The sequence below is a fragment of the Papilio polytes genome, unplaced genomic scaffold (genome assembly GCF_000836215.1).
Source record: "Papilio polytes unplaced genomic scaffold, Ppol_1.0 DF822067.1, whole genome shotgun sequence".
NCBI classification, from domain to species: Eukaryota; Metazoa; Arthropoda; class Insecta; order Lepidoptera; family Papilionidae; genus Papilio; species Papilio polytes.
The window spans coordinates 611178-625234 of record NW_013527137.1 but is presented as its reverse complement, the minus strand read 5'-3'; the positions used below and the strand labels follow the sequence as shown (position 1 = coordinate 625234).

The window sequence follows — 14057 nt, the reverse complement described above, 5'->3', positions numbered from 1 at the left end:
CCCCGCCGGACAGGCCGGCGCCCCCTCCCCCGGCTCCAGATGCATCATTCGCGCAGCTGCGCCGTGATCGAGATACTTTTGGTGTTCACCAGAACAGGGAAGCCGACGATCGAAACGCTTTCCTAGCCAACTGGAGCTCGCGTAGAAAGGACGAGACCGATTCGAATCAGGGCGACGACTTAGCATCTCGCTTTTTAACCTCCGACCGACGAGAGCGTCGTGTCAACGAGTGGGGAGACGAGTCTGACATCAGAGGTTACAGTGAAGAGAGACAGCAAAACGGCCGTGACGAATGGGACTCAGAATCCGGCCTCGATACGACGGACAGGCGTGATTTACGACGGGACAGTTTTTCTGGTCGTGAAGCATCTGAGATATACGAGATTCACCCAACTCGAGCAGAGAGGAGAAAAGATGAAAATGAACTGGCGGCCACCTTCGAACGTAAACGTTCCTCTTCATATTTTGACGAGTTCGAACGATTCGATGGACGAAAGAATTCAAGGGACATGCTAGTCGGACGCATGAGAGACAGTCCAAGATCGGACGTCGTGTTTCCACCGGAAAATACTGAAACGTCGAAGAGACCGGAGAGGGCTACGTTTAAAACTCACATGGCGCAGAAAGAGAGGGAAAGAAAGATTGAAGCTGAAAGAAGGCAATCCGTTTCAACCCATGTCACCGATAGAACGGAACACATTGAACGTAAGTTATTCATTAAATTGAACGATTCTCCATTGTGTCTAGTTTTTTAAAATATCTTCTATAGAAAATTTATTTGCTAGGCGATGTCCCGGCCCCAGCTGCCTTGCTTCCGTCAGATCGTGCCTACTTGACGTACACGCGAGTACCGTGGAAACTGCGCGTGCGCAAAGAAGTTTTCACGCCTCTAGAGACTTACAGCGAGCCAAACATTTTGGATTTACTTTACGCACAAGTAAGTATCTGACTTATTATATAAATTAGTGAAAGTCTTTCACAATATATAACAAGAATTTAATTAAACACTGATGATTTTAGGTGTATCCTTATTTTAAATTAATTCTTTGCGCAACAGATCGTCAGCGACATAACGTCAAACATGGCGTCGCTGCGTATCAGCGCGTCGGAGCGTCGTGCGGGGCAGGCGTGGCTGCGGGCGCAGGGCGGCGCGGGGGGCGGGGCGCCGGCGCGCGCGCACACTAAGCGTGCCTGCGTCGAAATGGCGCGCGGCTGGCCCTTCTACTTCGCGAGGCTGTTCTCCGCGCGACTGCCGCCAGGGGAGAGCGCCGTGCTGGCTGTTACACACGCCGCTGTTGTAATCGGGGTTAAAGGTAAGTTATAGAGATTTGAGTTTCGATTTCTACATAACTTATAAGAATTACTGGCGTTCGTATTTGAATATAAAGTATTGTGTTCAGGTCCATCTGGTCTGACGGTACGGCGCACACTATCGCTGGGCGGGTTGCGCGCGTCCGCGCCCGCGCCCGGTACGCTGCAGCTGTCGCCCGCGCGCGACGCCCCACTCACGCTGCACGCGCCGCTCGCGCACCATGCACACGCCCTTATCGCAGAGTTTGCATTGCAATATACACAGGTAAGTACTCATTTAACACATCCATTCAAGTTTAAATAAATATGAAGTTGTTGCAAAAACCTGTAAATTATTTATAAACTTTGTTCAAGAATCGTAAAATAATATATGGAATCCTTGCAATTATTCAGATTGAAGATGCTCCAAAGGTCATCGCAGATAAAATTGTTTTATAACTGTTCGTGAAATTCGTTAGTATTCTTGTAAAAATCATCATCTAGTTGGTTAATTTTATTCTTCGTTAATTTTGCATACGGCAAATATTAGTAAAATTCAGCGTAAATATTTTCTTATTCTGTGAAAATAACGAAATTGTATCATTTTAATATTTATCTAAGATCTTTTACATTGTTGATTTTCAACGATACGTAACTCATCACAAATGAAAAGTATAAAAGTTCACGTCCTCTTTACCTAAATGTTTGATTACGTCTTCGTGAGCGCTCACAAGTATGTTTGCTTAAAGATTTGTTCATGTCGAATATTGAATTCCGTCAAATTATAATCTTAGGCAGTTCATCTAAAATGCTGCTTACTTTATCAAGCAAAGAAATCTAATCTTTACTGTCTATGCATTTATAACTATAATCGCTTGTTCGAAGTTACCTTTTTAATTTATGTGCCAGTAACACATGATTCAGCATTTGTCTCGATGGCATTAAAAAGTAAAATTTTGACATGTTTAAATAAACAAAAAATCAGTTTCTACTTCCGAAGTTATACAATTCGGTCTTCAAAATAATTTATGTAACCAATCACGATTCTATTTAAGCCCAATATTATGCATTTTTAATTTCAATAAAGATATGGATGTTGTCGTTTTTTTGACACTTCGTATTTTGTCGCGAGGTTATATTTTTTATTTGTCCAATATTACGTAAAAACCATACAAGATTGCTTGTATTCGATCCCGTAAGAATACTTTTTGTGCAATCTCTTGAACATTCTGTATTTTCAAAATCTATTTATGTACTTTCACACGTAAGGAGAAATTCGTGTCTGTTAATTTTATCTTTATAAATTTATTGACTCCATATCTGTTTAAATAACTTTTTCCTCATTACTTTACGCGTTATACTCATCTCAGTTTTTGATTACTTCATAAAGTTTTTGTGCTTTTATTCCTCATTACGTAAGACAATAAATTTTATCGTACTTTCAATCAACCAGAAGTACAACTTTTGCTGCTTCATTATACTAATAAACTTTCGATAAAAATATTGTTTACTTCTTATATCGTTAATACTAACTTCTTCGACACTATTTTTTCGTAACCTTATTTTCAATTTCGTACCAATTTACTCTACCTAAATAATCTATCACTAGAAAAATGCATTTCGTTTAGTATCTTTTAGGGTTGCCGATTTTCAAAAATTTCAAATAAACAGAAATGGTGGCAACCCTAAAAATAATAATAGTATAGTGATAATAGTACCTATATGTCAGTCAACCCTGGTAAGCAATATTGCTCCCGTTAGCGCTAAGATGTGTAGCCCGTTACACTGACCGCGCCGACACACACGGCCGCCCCATGCCGGCCCCACTTCCTCATTCAACCTCTAGAATGTTCCATCCTCACAACTAGAAATAAATCTCTCCACAAAGGTCACTTGCACATTGCAAGATTTTCCCGACAACGAGACCAAATCGTTATTGCATTTTAGTCAAAATTGAAGATTAATTTTTTTTAATAAACACAATAATACCTAAATGAAAAATAATTTTATTCAATATTACATATCTGTATCCTTTCGTAAATCCACGGATAATATGTAAGCTTAGCTCAGCTTAGTAAGAAGATAGTGCTTATATTAAAGGAAATTGTGGTAAGCGTTTCTAGTGCAGTTAACGCTCACCGTATGTCGCGTGGAAAATCGCTTTAAATCGATAAAATTGTAACACCGTCTTCTCATATCACATTATAGGGAATCCAAATTATGTAACAACGTTAAACTATATGCGAAGAAAATAAACTTACTATCCTTTATTATATTTACCAAAATGCTAATAACAATATTGAAATTGAAAATTCCAATACACATAAATGCCATTTTGAAAAGTTAAAGCAAATATTTCAATTGTATATTCTAAACACCATAGTACATTTCAATATAAATATAATTACAATAAACTATTATTCAAACGTTTAAAAAAAACATTTGATGCGTAAGTTCTAAAGATGGGCTCAGTGAAGTCGCGCGCGTGTGTCGTGTGGTGCGCGTGCGGCGTGTGAAGCGCATAGTGCGCGCAGTAAGCGCTGAGCCGCAGCATGCAGCGGCCGCGGCTTTCGCACGCGATGCGGGACAACTGGCGGCATCTACACCGCATGTACGCCCTCGAGCAGGACTCCCCGCCCCCGCAGCGCGCGCCCTCCCTAGACTCCCTCATCAACTCATCCGAAGGTGCCCTCTCTAGCGCCGACGCATCCAACCCCGAGGATTCCGACTCTGGGGCAGACACCCGCGATCCCGAACCGACCCGCGCCCGCAAAAAATGCCCCCAAAGTTATTCGTCGTCGTCTAGTGGACATATGGAGACGATACACGAAGAAACAACCGAACCCAAAGTGTCAGTGAAAGAAATTCTAGCCAGGTTCGAGAATTTGACCGAGAAAACGGATTTCGTACAGGTAGGGTCTGTGTTTTGTTGTAACGAACAATAACTGTTACAAATTATGTAGGACATGTTAGAACGTCAATACAATTTAGTTTGTTGTTAACGTTAGTAAGTAAATATAAGTGAGGTCGGTGTCTCGTGGCGTCTCTAAACAATCATTTCTTATCTTCGATCAATGCATTTACTTTCTTGCGGCGGCGATGTCACGCGTGAGAGTCTGCCGGATGACTCTAAACAGATTTATCATATTTACATAAGTGACATCTTTCACGATTACTTAAATATCGAAAATGAAACAAAAAAACTATTAAAGCATAATTTATTCTTTCCTCGAATTGAAGCATCTCTCTAGTTAGGACATCTAAGTTCCAACTTTGGACATCAATTTCAGACCCCTTTATACTGCATCTGCATGTTAACTGTATCGACATTAACATATCGGTATCTAAGCGATGTGTCCATTACTTAACTTCAACATAATAACTTACTATAGCATGTGTATGGTCGTGAGCAACCACTTTCCAATGTCTAAGTCATCGTCGACTAATCTATACACGTACCTGCAGGGAAATTATTTTCATCTCTTTTCACTATCTATAGAAAGAAAGAAAAAAGTGTGAACATGGACTTGCATTTTAAATCACTCTTAGCTTCATCATCATTATCCCTTTGTATCTTACACATTATTTGGCAACCCTACCTCGTCTTAAGACTTCCTTTAGATTTCTTTAGATGAATATGTTTTAATTCTTGAAATAGTTTGTTGTGTTCTACGATATATCATAATTTACAAACATTTACCGTCTTACAAGCTATACATATTTAAGTTTTATCTATACTAATATTATAAAAAGGAAAAATTAGTATTTTTGTATGTATTGGAATAACTAAAAACTACTGGCTGATTACAAAAATTATTTCACGCGGGCCAAGTCGCGAGCAACAGCTAGTCTCAAATCACAGAATATAAACGGATATATTTTTTCTGTACAAGTGTAGTGTAAATTTCTGGTTCAACAGTTCTTAACAACGTTTTATATTTAAATGCTGATCACTATAACTTATGTATTAAGTTTCGTAGTATTACATCAACAAATCAATTACATAAGTGATCAAACGCGGCAAGTATCCGACGGGTGTGACCTCTGCCGGTCAAGGAGGACTGCACACTTACAATTACTTAGCGAGACTAACTTGAAGAATAACTTTAACTTAGATTATATGAAACATCACACTATGCGTTCAGTTATCCCTTTATTAGGGAATGTTATGATTACAGACTTTCATTTTACTTAACTTGAAAGATTTTTTTATTATTATAAGATTTGTAGAACTGCCCAATCTTCGCTAGTCGCAGAGGCATCTTTAGTCAAAGAAATATTTCTTTTAATATTAAACAAAAATAAATTTATTTCTAGGAACGTATAAGAATTCTTTGTATTGTATCTATTGTACACATACACCTGCCTTTTGCATCACACTGTCTATTAAAAACAGCAACAATCCTACGCGTAGATTTAAAGGTATACAAAGGTACAGACAGACTGCGGGAAGCGACTGTTTAGTACTATGTAGTGACGTCACAACATATATCTTACAAATCAATAACGTTCTAGTGTTTTTGTTACATCCGTATTCCTCAATTCATCTGTTTATTCTAGAAAATAATAGAAGCATAAAAAACTATAGCTACGTGTGCTCATGCAAGCGAATTGCAGGGAAAGTTGATGATACTTAAATATGAATACTAATAACGTATAACTGGCCATCCAACAATGTTCGCGGCGTAATGACCGCGCGGAATTACTGGTCATTATTATGTTATTTACAGAATTGCTGGCCTTTTCGACTAATTTGGATGCGTACAAGTGCGATATCTCGTTTGAAATACGACGTTTGTTATATTTTAATATTATTCACTTATCAAACGTTAAGGCTATTCCTCAAACTTTAAGATAATTGCCTTTTTAAAATTAAGATTACTGTTGGATATTTTTTGGCGGTAAACTTTGAAAAATCATCTTTATTTTTTAATAGAATAGTCGACATAATGTATTTATTTAATGACTAGCTGTTGCTCGCGAATTCGTCCTCGTGAAATAAAAAATATAGCTTATGTCACTCACTGATAACGTAGTTTTTTAATAGTGAAGGTATTTTTAAAATCGACCCAGTAGTTTTGAGTTATTTACATACATAAATACAAATCTTTCCTGTTTATAATATTAGTATAGATGTCTACATACTACTTTAAAAATATACAAATCCGCTTTAGGACCATGTACCTTTTTTTCTTTGATGAATGATGTAATACGTGACGATATCAGACATTTCTTAAACAGTTTATAACCAGCCAAGTTTTTTGTAGCTCCAATTCAAAAAAAGATATTCATCTTCGTTCTACATTTAAAAAATAAACTACGCTTCTTCAACTAAAGTAATTTAATTTCGTCACGGCTATCATTGAAGATATGTTTTAGAAAAAATATATTTAACTAACTGTTGCGCGTGACTTCGCCCGCGTGAAATTAAAAATTAATGAAAAACATATTATATATTACTCACTGATAATGTAGCTTTTTGATTTATTTATTTCAATACATACAAAAATACAAATCTTTCCTCTTTATAATATTAGTATAGATTTAGTTTTTACTTTCGAGTTGATCTTGTGATGAATACGTGCTTGAAACCATTTAATGGTTGACATGTACAAAGTACCCCGTTAAAACCTTCAACAGTTGCTTAATTTGCTTTTTAGTTTTAAACTTTTCATTATCTTAACTGAATTACAATATAGAATCTATTTTTATGACAATTTCAAATACATTTGGCCATGATGCTTTGATCTTGGAGCAGAAAAATATCAAAATGATTGTACAATTACAATAATTTTGTTACACAATTCCCTCCATTATTAAGTCCATTCCAATTATTCGCAATCATCAGACATTATTAAAATGTTTTGAAACAAAAATTTAATAAAAAATATAGCATCGAATCAATGCAAAACATTATTATCGCCAATTGAATAAAATCAATTATAATTGACTAGCTGTTGTTCGCGATTTCATCCGCATGAAATTTAGATAAAATAAAAACAATATAGCCTATGTTACTCACTGATAACATAGCTTTTTAGTGATGCAAGAATTTTTGAAATCGGCCCAGTAGTTTTTGAGTTATTACAATACATACAAAAACACAATTTTTTCCTCTTCGTAATACAGATTAGTTACTTTTGCGAGGTTCTAACAAATGTTTTAATATGACAATGTTCTCAAATAAATCGTAACATGATCATAGAATTGATGTGTGAATCATGGTATGTGAAACTGATATAAATTCGTCGCAAATCGTCCCGGGGCGCGACAATGGCCGCCGGCAGCAGCGGAGCGCACTTCCGTTTCCTAAACACGCGAGCCCCTGACCATTTGCACGATTTACTATGACATCAGTTACGTTGGATTACATTATCTCAACTGGTTACCTTCCGTAATACTTTTTACCATGTTTCCTCTTAATGTGATTAGGTCGCAGGATGACGATGGTTTAACATACTTGAACGCTCCTGCTTTTACTTTGCTCCAAACGTTTACTGCTATAAAATTTTTAAAAGAGGGATGACTTGTATTTTTCTATGTATTGAAATAATTTAAAAACTACTGGGCCGATTTCAAAAATTTAACCATTAAAAAGCTAGATTATCACTGAGAAACATAGGGTATATTTTTTAACAATGATTTCGCGACACACTGAACACTAGCCCACTCCGCTGAGGGAGTGCCATAAACAAGAAACTGAGTGGTAGAGCCCGCTTTAACATCGCACGAATGGGTCGGCTCGCCCAGTGTAATACCACGACCACACAGAAAACAGACCTGAAGTGGAAGCAATTCGTGTGATGAGTGTGGTGCCGAAGGCTTAATATTAGTTCCTTTCCCTTTTCACTCTTTTCTTAAGAAGAAAGGATGGCAAAGAAAAATGGATTTGACGGTGGAGGACAGTATAGGAAGGGGAAATGTCCTCCTTCTGTGCGTCTCCTCCTCCGTCAATTAAGGGTAGGCAACGCATCTGCAATTGCGGATGATTATGGGTAGCGGTCGCTTTCCATTTCGGTGGATCAGGTGGCCGCTTGTTCATTTGCCGCCTGATATTATAAAAAAAAACTGAAAACTTAATAAAGGATATTTCGAATAACAGTATGTAATCCCATATTTAGTGTTCTCTAGTATTTGTTAACTATATGTTAAATGGTAGCAACTAGGTCTATAACGGTGTGGACAAGCCGACACTGGTCTACATCTCACGGAATGTGCTATGTAATCGACCGCTTTTAACCTGCATTGGTACTGTGAAAAATTGTCATATATCGATTTACTGTTTGTTTAATAATTTACAGCAGTAAAAGTTATTTAACGGACACTTAAAGTCCTTAAGCATAGATACTGCGAAAACATCTATACAAAATAAACATAAAAAAGCTGTTTGAAATGAATAAATGACGATTGTAATTTGTTTAGATATTACGCCAATGAGAACCCACTATATTTACCCATATAAAAAAATATTGCTGTCTTAAAATCAATCCAAATAAACAACTAAAATCTGTTTGTCGATACGTCGTATCTGGGCCCTCAGATAACAGACCATGTATCTAATAATCTTATATTGTTCCTGTTACTCAAAAAATTACGGAATTTTTACCGCTAGTTGTCATATAATCTGTGCTTCACACGTAGCTATTCGCTAGATATCAGTCTTGTGTATTTTAAGCCTAATCGAAGTATTGGATGTGCATTCCGGACTTTTGTAGTCTCGTCAATTAAAAAAAATAAGATCTGTTGTATAAGTAATTTATTTTATAATTTTGTTCTCATGAGAAACATTTATTTGGCAATATTTAAATCCCAGGATTGCTACTCAAACTAGGCGTTATTCATGCAAAAAGGTAAAAAAATTCAATCGGAACAAAACAACAAAATATTTTTTCTACAAATTCAATTCACGGTTGTTCTAGTCTCATTTCTAAGCTTGGTTTTTAATTATGGAATGTTAAAATATAGGTTAGTAAAGCACGGTCACTTTTCCGTAGCTAACAACACAAAATGTTTTAATTGCATTTCTTATTTTTAATAAGTTATTCATAAAAAAGCTAATTTTGTATGTCATTTTATATTAATTCACAATTATGTATTCGGCTATTTAAATCATACTAATATTATAAATGCGAAAGTTTAGATGGATGGACGGATGGATGGATGTTTGTAGCCTAAACGGCTGAACAGATTTTGATGGAATTTGGTACAGATGTAGAGGATAGTCTGGAAGAACACATAGGCTACTTTTTATCCCGGAAATAGTTACGGTTCCCGTGGGATGCATTAATTCTGCAACGGTTCAACACATCTTATTGAAATTTGGTACAGATATAAAACAAAGTCTGGAGTACACATGGAATAAGGTTCAACTTCAAGGTTTTCTAATACCACGCGGACGAAGTCGTGGGCAACAGCTAGAACAACATAAAAGATGCCTAAATGATACAGATTTAATTATGATTATCATTTAATTCCATTTAAAATAAATAAATAAAATCCTATCTATTTATTTATTTATTAATAGTAACAAATTAAAATCCTTGTTTTGTACCGAATCATTGAAAACATAAATTGAATCTACATTCGTACGTTAAATTTAAATTCGTGTCTATTGTGTAACGTTTCAGTTAAAATGTGAACTCATGTTAACTGGTGCGTAAATCCTATTCGACAATGTTATTGTCACCGAGGTTTTTACACACTATGTTTTTATACACGAATGTATAAACTTGTGGATGCGGCATAAAGTATTTTTTGCGACATCTTAGTGTGGTCGCACATCTAAGACCCTCGCAGATTGCAGACTTTTTATCTGCCTATAGATTAACCGATTCAGGATGTCGAAACAAAACCGTCGTAATCCGCACCATCATACATGTTTTAATTCATGCCTCCGACTAAACAATCGGTAAATAAAGTCTGTAATACGCGGGGGATTTTACAACGTACTAAGGTTGTGAGCGTTCACTTTTAGAAGATAGGTTCAAGCACGTTCTCTTCTTTCAAATAAATCGATCCTCGCCTAGTCCGTTTAACTATAAGCAAAGGGTGTAATAAAGATTCATAAACGAAATATGAATTGTATTTAAATACGTAATACAACTAATGTGTTGTAACTTTCCACAGAATTGTAACAACTGAGAATTTCATACAATTACATCACAAGATAAAAATCTCTCGATTGCCATGGATACGTTCGAATCGTGAAAGTGTACACACTTAATCCGATGTTATTACTAAGAATTTGTATCGTAAAATTTCCGAAGTAAACGTAACTGTATGAAATCCATAAACTCTTCGAAATTATGTGTTTTAGATTACGGATGTAAGTAACGCTTAGTTCTGACAATTTAACTTAACAGTCGAACTGTTTATGACAGTCACATTGAGAAATCCCGTCAAAGTCCCGTCGAAATAGGTTCAGCGAAGATTAGCCGGAACAAAGACGGCTTTGCAGACAGAAATAATGTTAAAATAGGATTTTCGTTATAAGATGTTCGCGAAATATTATTTTGCTTGGTATTGCATGCAGTTATTGCATTTATATGTGCATAGATTGTACTTATATTTGAATAACCTTTTTGGTTCAATCTATACTATTATAATAAAGCATAAATACACATTTATTTGTTGCCTAAGATGTCAGCAATCACAGCATATTTTCATATAACTATTTTTTTTAATAAAAAGCCCTACACTTGCGTCACGCTTTAGGCTATCTATTTTCAAGCCATTAAACTTAGGGGGTAAATTTTTGGATAAAAACCCTAACGTGGGAAAGAGACCATAAGTTGCTGCCAATACAAGGAAGCAAGATTGTCATCATATCATGTCATTTTGAAATTTTTAATTGATAATATGACAAGTATAAGCAATAAAATTAAATTTTCATAATTTCATGCGGATAAAGACGCACGGGATCAGCTAGTTTCTAATAATCTACGATAATGATGATGGGTGCTTTACTTATAATTGTCAATTTGTTTTGGCCATAGCCTAAATCTAATCTAATAGTGGCTGCAATGAGAGCGTGTCCGCTCAGCTCTCTCACTTTCCACAAACAGTGTACTTAATTAGTACTCGTTATTACTATTACAGAAATAGATGCCTCAATTGATATGATTTTAGGGCAAAAATAACACAATTTGTTATTTCCATTTATATCAAGCATTTTGTATTAATATTGGAGTTCATATGGTCACTAAGGGAAACACTTATAACTAGTTTATTTTTCATAATGAATTTATTATTCAGATTAATTGAGATTCTGTGGTATTACGTAAAACCATGATTGTTAAATATTACCAACTTGTATAAAAGGTGGTCGTAAGTCCCTATTACTTAAAAGTTACGATAGCTGATTATTTAAAATTAAATACAGATTAACCAACAACTAACACTTATTAGTTATTATTCTATATTACAAAATATTTCTTAATCATTTTACGCTTTTTCGATGTTCTACCACCTACTTAGATATAATCTGTGGCGAGCATAGACTACCGCGTTCTAGCAATTATAAAGAAACTCTGTAATTGTCTTTGCCTTCCGTAAACGTTAAATAATAACGTGAGAAAATGTTTCCCATGTTGCTGTATTTTTACCTTTATTTTATCACAAATTAAGATTCATTTTTATCCGATTCATTAATTACTTTTTTATAGGTCCAATGCCAAGACACTATTTCCAGCCATGCATTATGACGTGTTTAAAAACACATACGATCAGCTTACTTTCATTTTTGGATAGGTATATACTAGAAAATCTAAAACAAATGAGAACAAATATTGCTATCTCATTCTAAAAGGCTGCTTTAATAGAAATTAAATTCTATTCGACACAAAAACACAATTAGGCGAATATTAGTTAGAGTTAAAAGTATCGATAATTCCGCAGAAGCAAACGGGAAAATGCGTAGATGACATAAAGAGGCATTTATCAAGGTATTCAAGATCAAACAGAAAGGAGTCTGTCTACATTTTCATTAAAGAGTTAACTCTATGGCAAGGCAAACGGCGTTAGAATAACAATTGTTGAGAATTATTTATCAAGACGTAATAGGGTGGGTTCGGGTAAAAAGGGATAACTCATAAATAAATGATTTTTTTTTTCAAAGTTGCAATTGTTTAGAAATTAAAGAACATTTATAACAAAAGTTATTTTATATTACATTCCTTAGTAAATCAATAATTCTTAACAATAGAAAGTTCACAGTGACCATTGTCAAGGATAACTTAAAACTTCAATAATAGTTTATTTCTATTGTCCGATGCTAACATTAAACAGTTTTTTTCACATCGAAAGTATGTTAATAATTAAAACAATATTTTTATTATACCCTTACTAATGTTCAATGATTTTCATTTAAATTGTTATATTATTAAATGTTTCTGGCCGCTTTTAAAACAATATTTGTAATAAGAATTTGTTTGTCAACGGACTACACAAAAACCATTATATTTAAAAATGTATATATTTGAGTGTGGAAGGGTACATTGGTAGAGGTAGACCTAGAAAGAGATGGATGGATTGTGTAAAAGGTGACATTACAAAAAGGGAGTGATGACTGAGATGAAGTATGATAGAGTTATGTGGAGGGCAAAAACCTGTTGCGCCGACCCTACGGGAGTAGGATAAGGAGATGATGATGATGATTTATTTTTGAAAATTTAATGAAAATATTAACCACTATTTAATTTACACACTCACGACTCGATAAATATGGCGGATCGAAAATGTCTTGTAGCTATTAAAATGTGCATATGACCAAAAATAATTTTCACATGTTTTCCCGTAATTTGACTATCATATTACAAAATTGTATTTGTAAAAAAAAAAGCCTTGTGTTGAGGTATTCCAATAAAGCCGAACCTCCCTGTATTCGTTAAGCCAGACTTCCTGTCATGCTGTGCGTAAAACAATAAAGTCACGATGTACCGTGACTGAGCTTCATTGTCAAAATTTGACTTTGTTACAATATTTGAATAATCAAACTCAATTTAAAAAGTACATAACTTTGAAATTGTTTAAGGAATTTTTTTTACGATAAAATTGAAATAAAATGTGATAAAATGAGCGAGATTAAGATTTAAGTTACAAAGCTTGAAAATACGCACTTAGTACACATCTATATAAAATAAGTCAACGGGGATAACATGTGACAATGTGTTTTTGTACAAATATTTTGGCAAGAGAACACTTAATTACAATCAACTCTCCTTAAGCAATTATCATTTGTAAAGTGAAATATAATTTACAATTTCCAGTCATCTATACTCTATACTATCTATACTATTATAATAAAGCGTAAAAACACATTTCTTTGTTGCCTAAGATGTCAGCAATTACTGCATATTTTTGAATAGTACTTTTTTAGTAAAAAAAAAACCTATACTTACCTCACACTTTAGACGCTTTATTTTTTGGATAAAACCCTAATGTGATTAAGAGACCATAAGTTACTACCAACATCAAGGAACCAAGATTGCCAAGGTTTATCATGTCGTGTCATTTTGACATTTGCTATTAATAATGTGACAAACGTAAACAATAAAAATAAAATTTTCATAATTTCATGCAGATGAAGCCGCATGGGAACAGCTAGTCTAATAATACAAGTGTACAACTACGAGGAAATCTCCTTTCATGACGCTCGTCTTATTGCAGAGTAATAACCCGTTTTAGCAAGTGACGGTTCCGTGTACCGTGTAGGCCGTAGAGATATTTTAATCTATGTTATCTGAACCATATTTGTTACATAAATAATA

General features: G+C 34.9%; 1 protein-coding gene across 1 annotated transcript in view; it reads left to right on the top strand.

Moving 5' to 3' along the window:
- LOC106106813 (unconventional myosin-XV) overlaps positions 1 to 14057 on the top strand; it is a 67395-nt gene that overhangs the window by 36214 nt on the left and 17124 nt on the right. Inside the window, exons 18-21 of the mRNA XM_013287472.1 lie at positions 2 to 705; positions 786 to 937; positions 1058 to 1313; positions 1401 to 1576. Coding sequence (XP_013142926.1) covers positions 2 to 705; positions 786 to 937; positions 1058 to 1313; positions 1401 to 1576 — 1288 coding nt within the window. The remainder of the gene's footprint in view (position 1; positions 706 to 785; positions 938 to 1057; positions 1314 to 1400; positions 1577 to 14057) is intronic.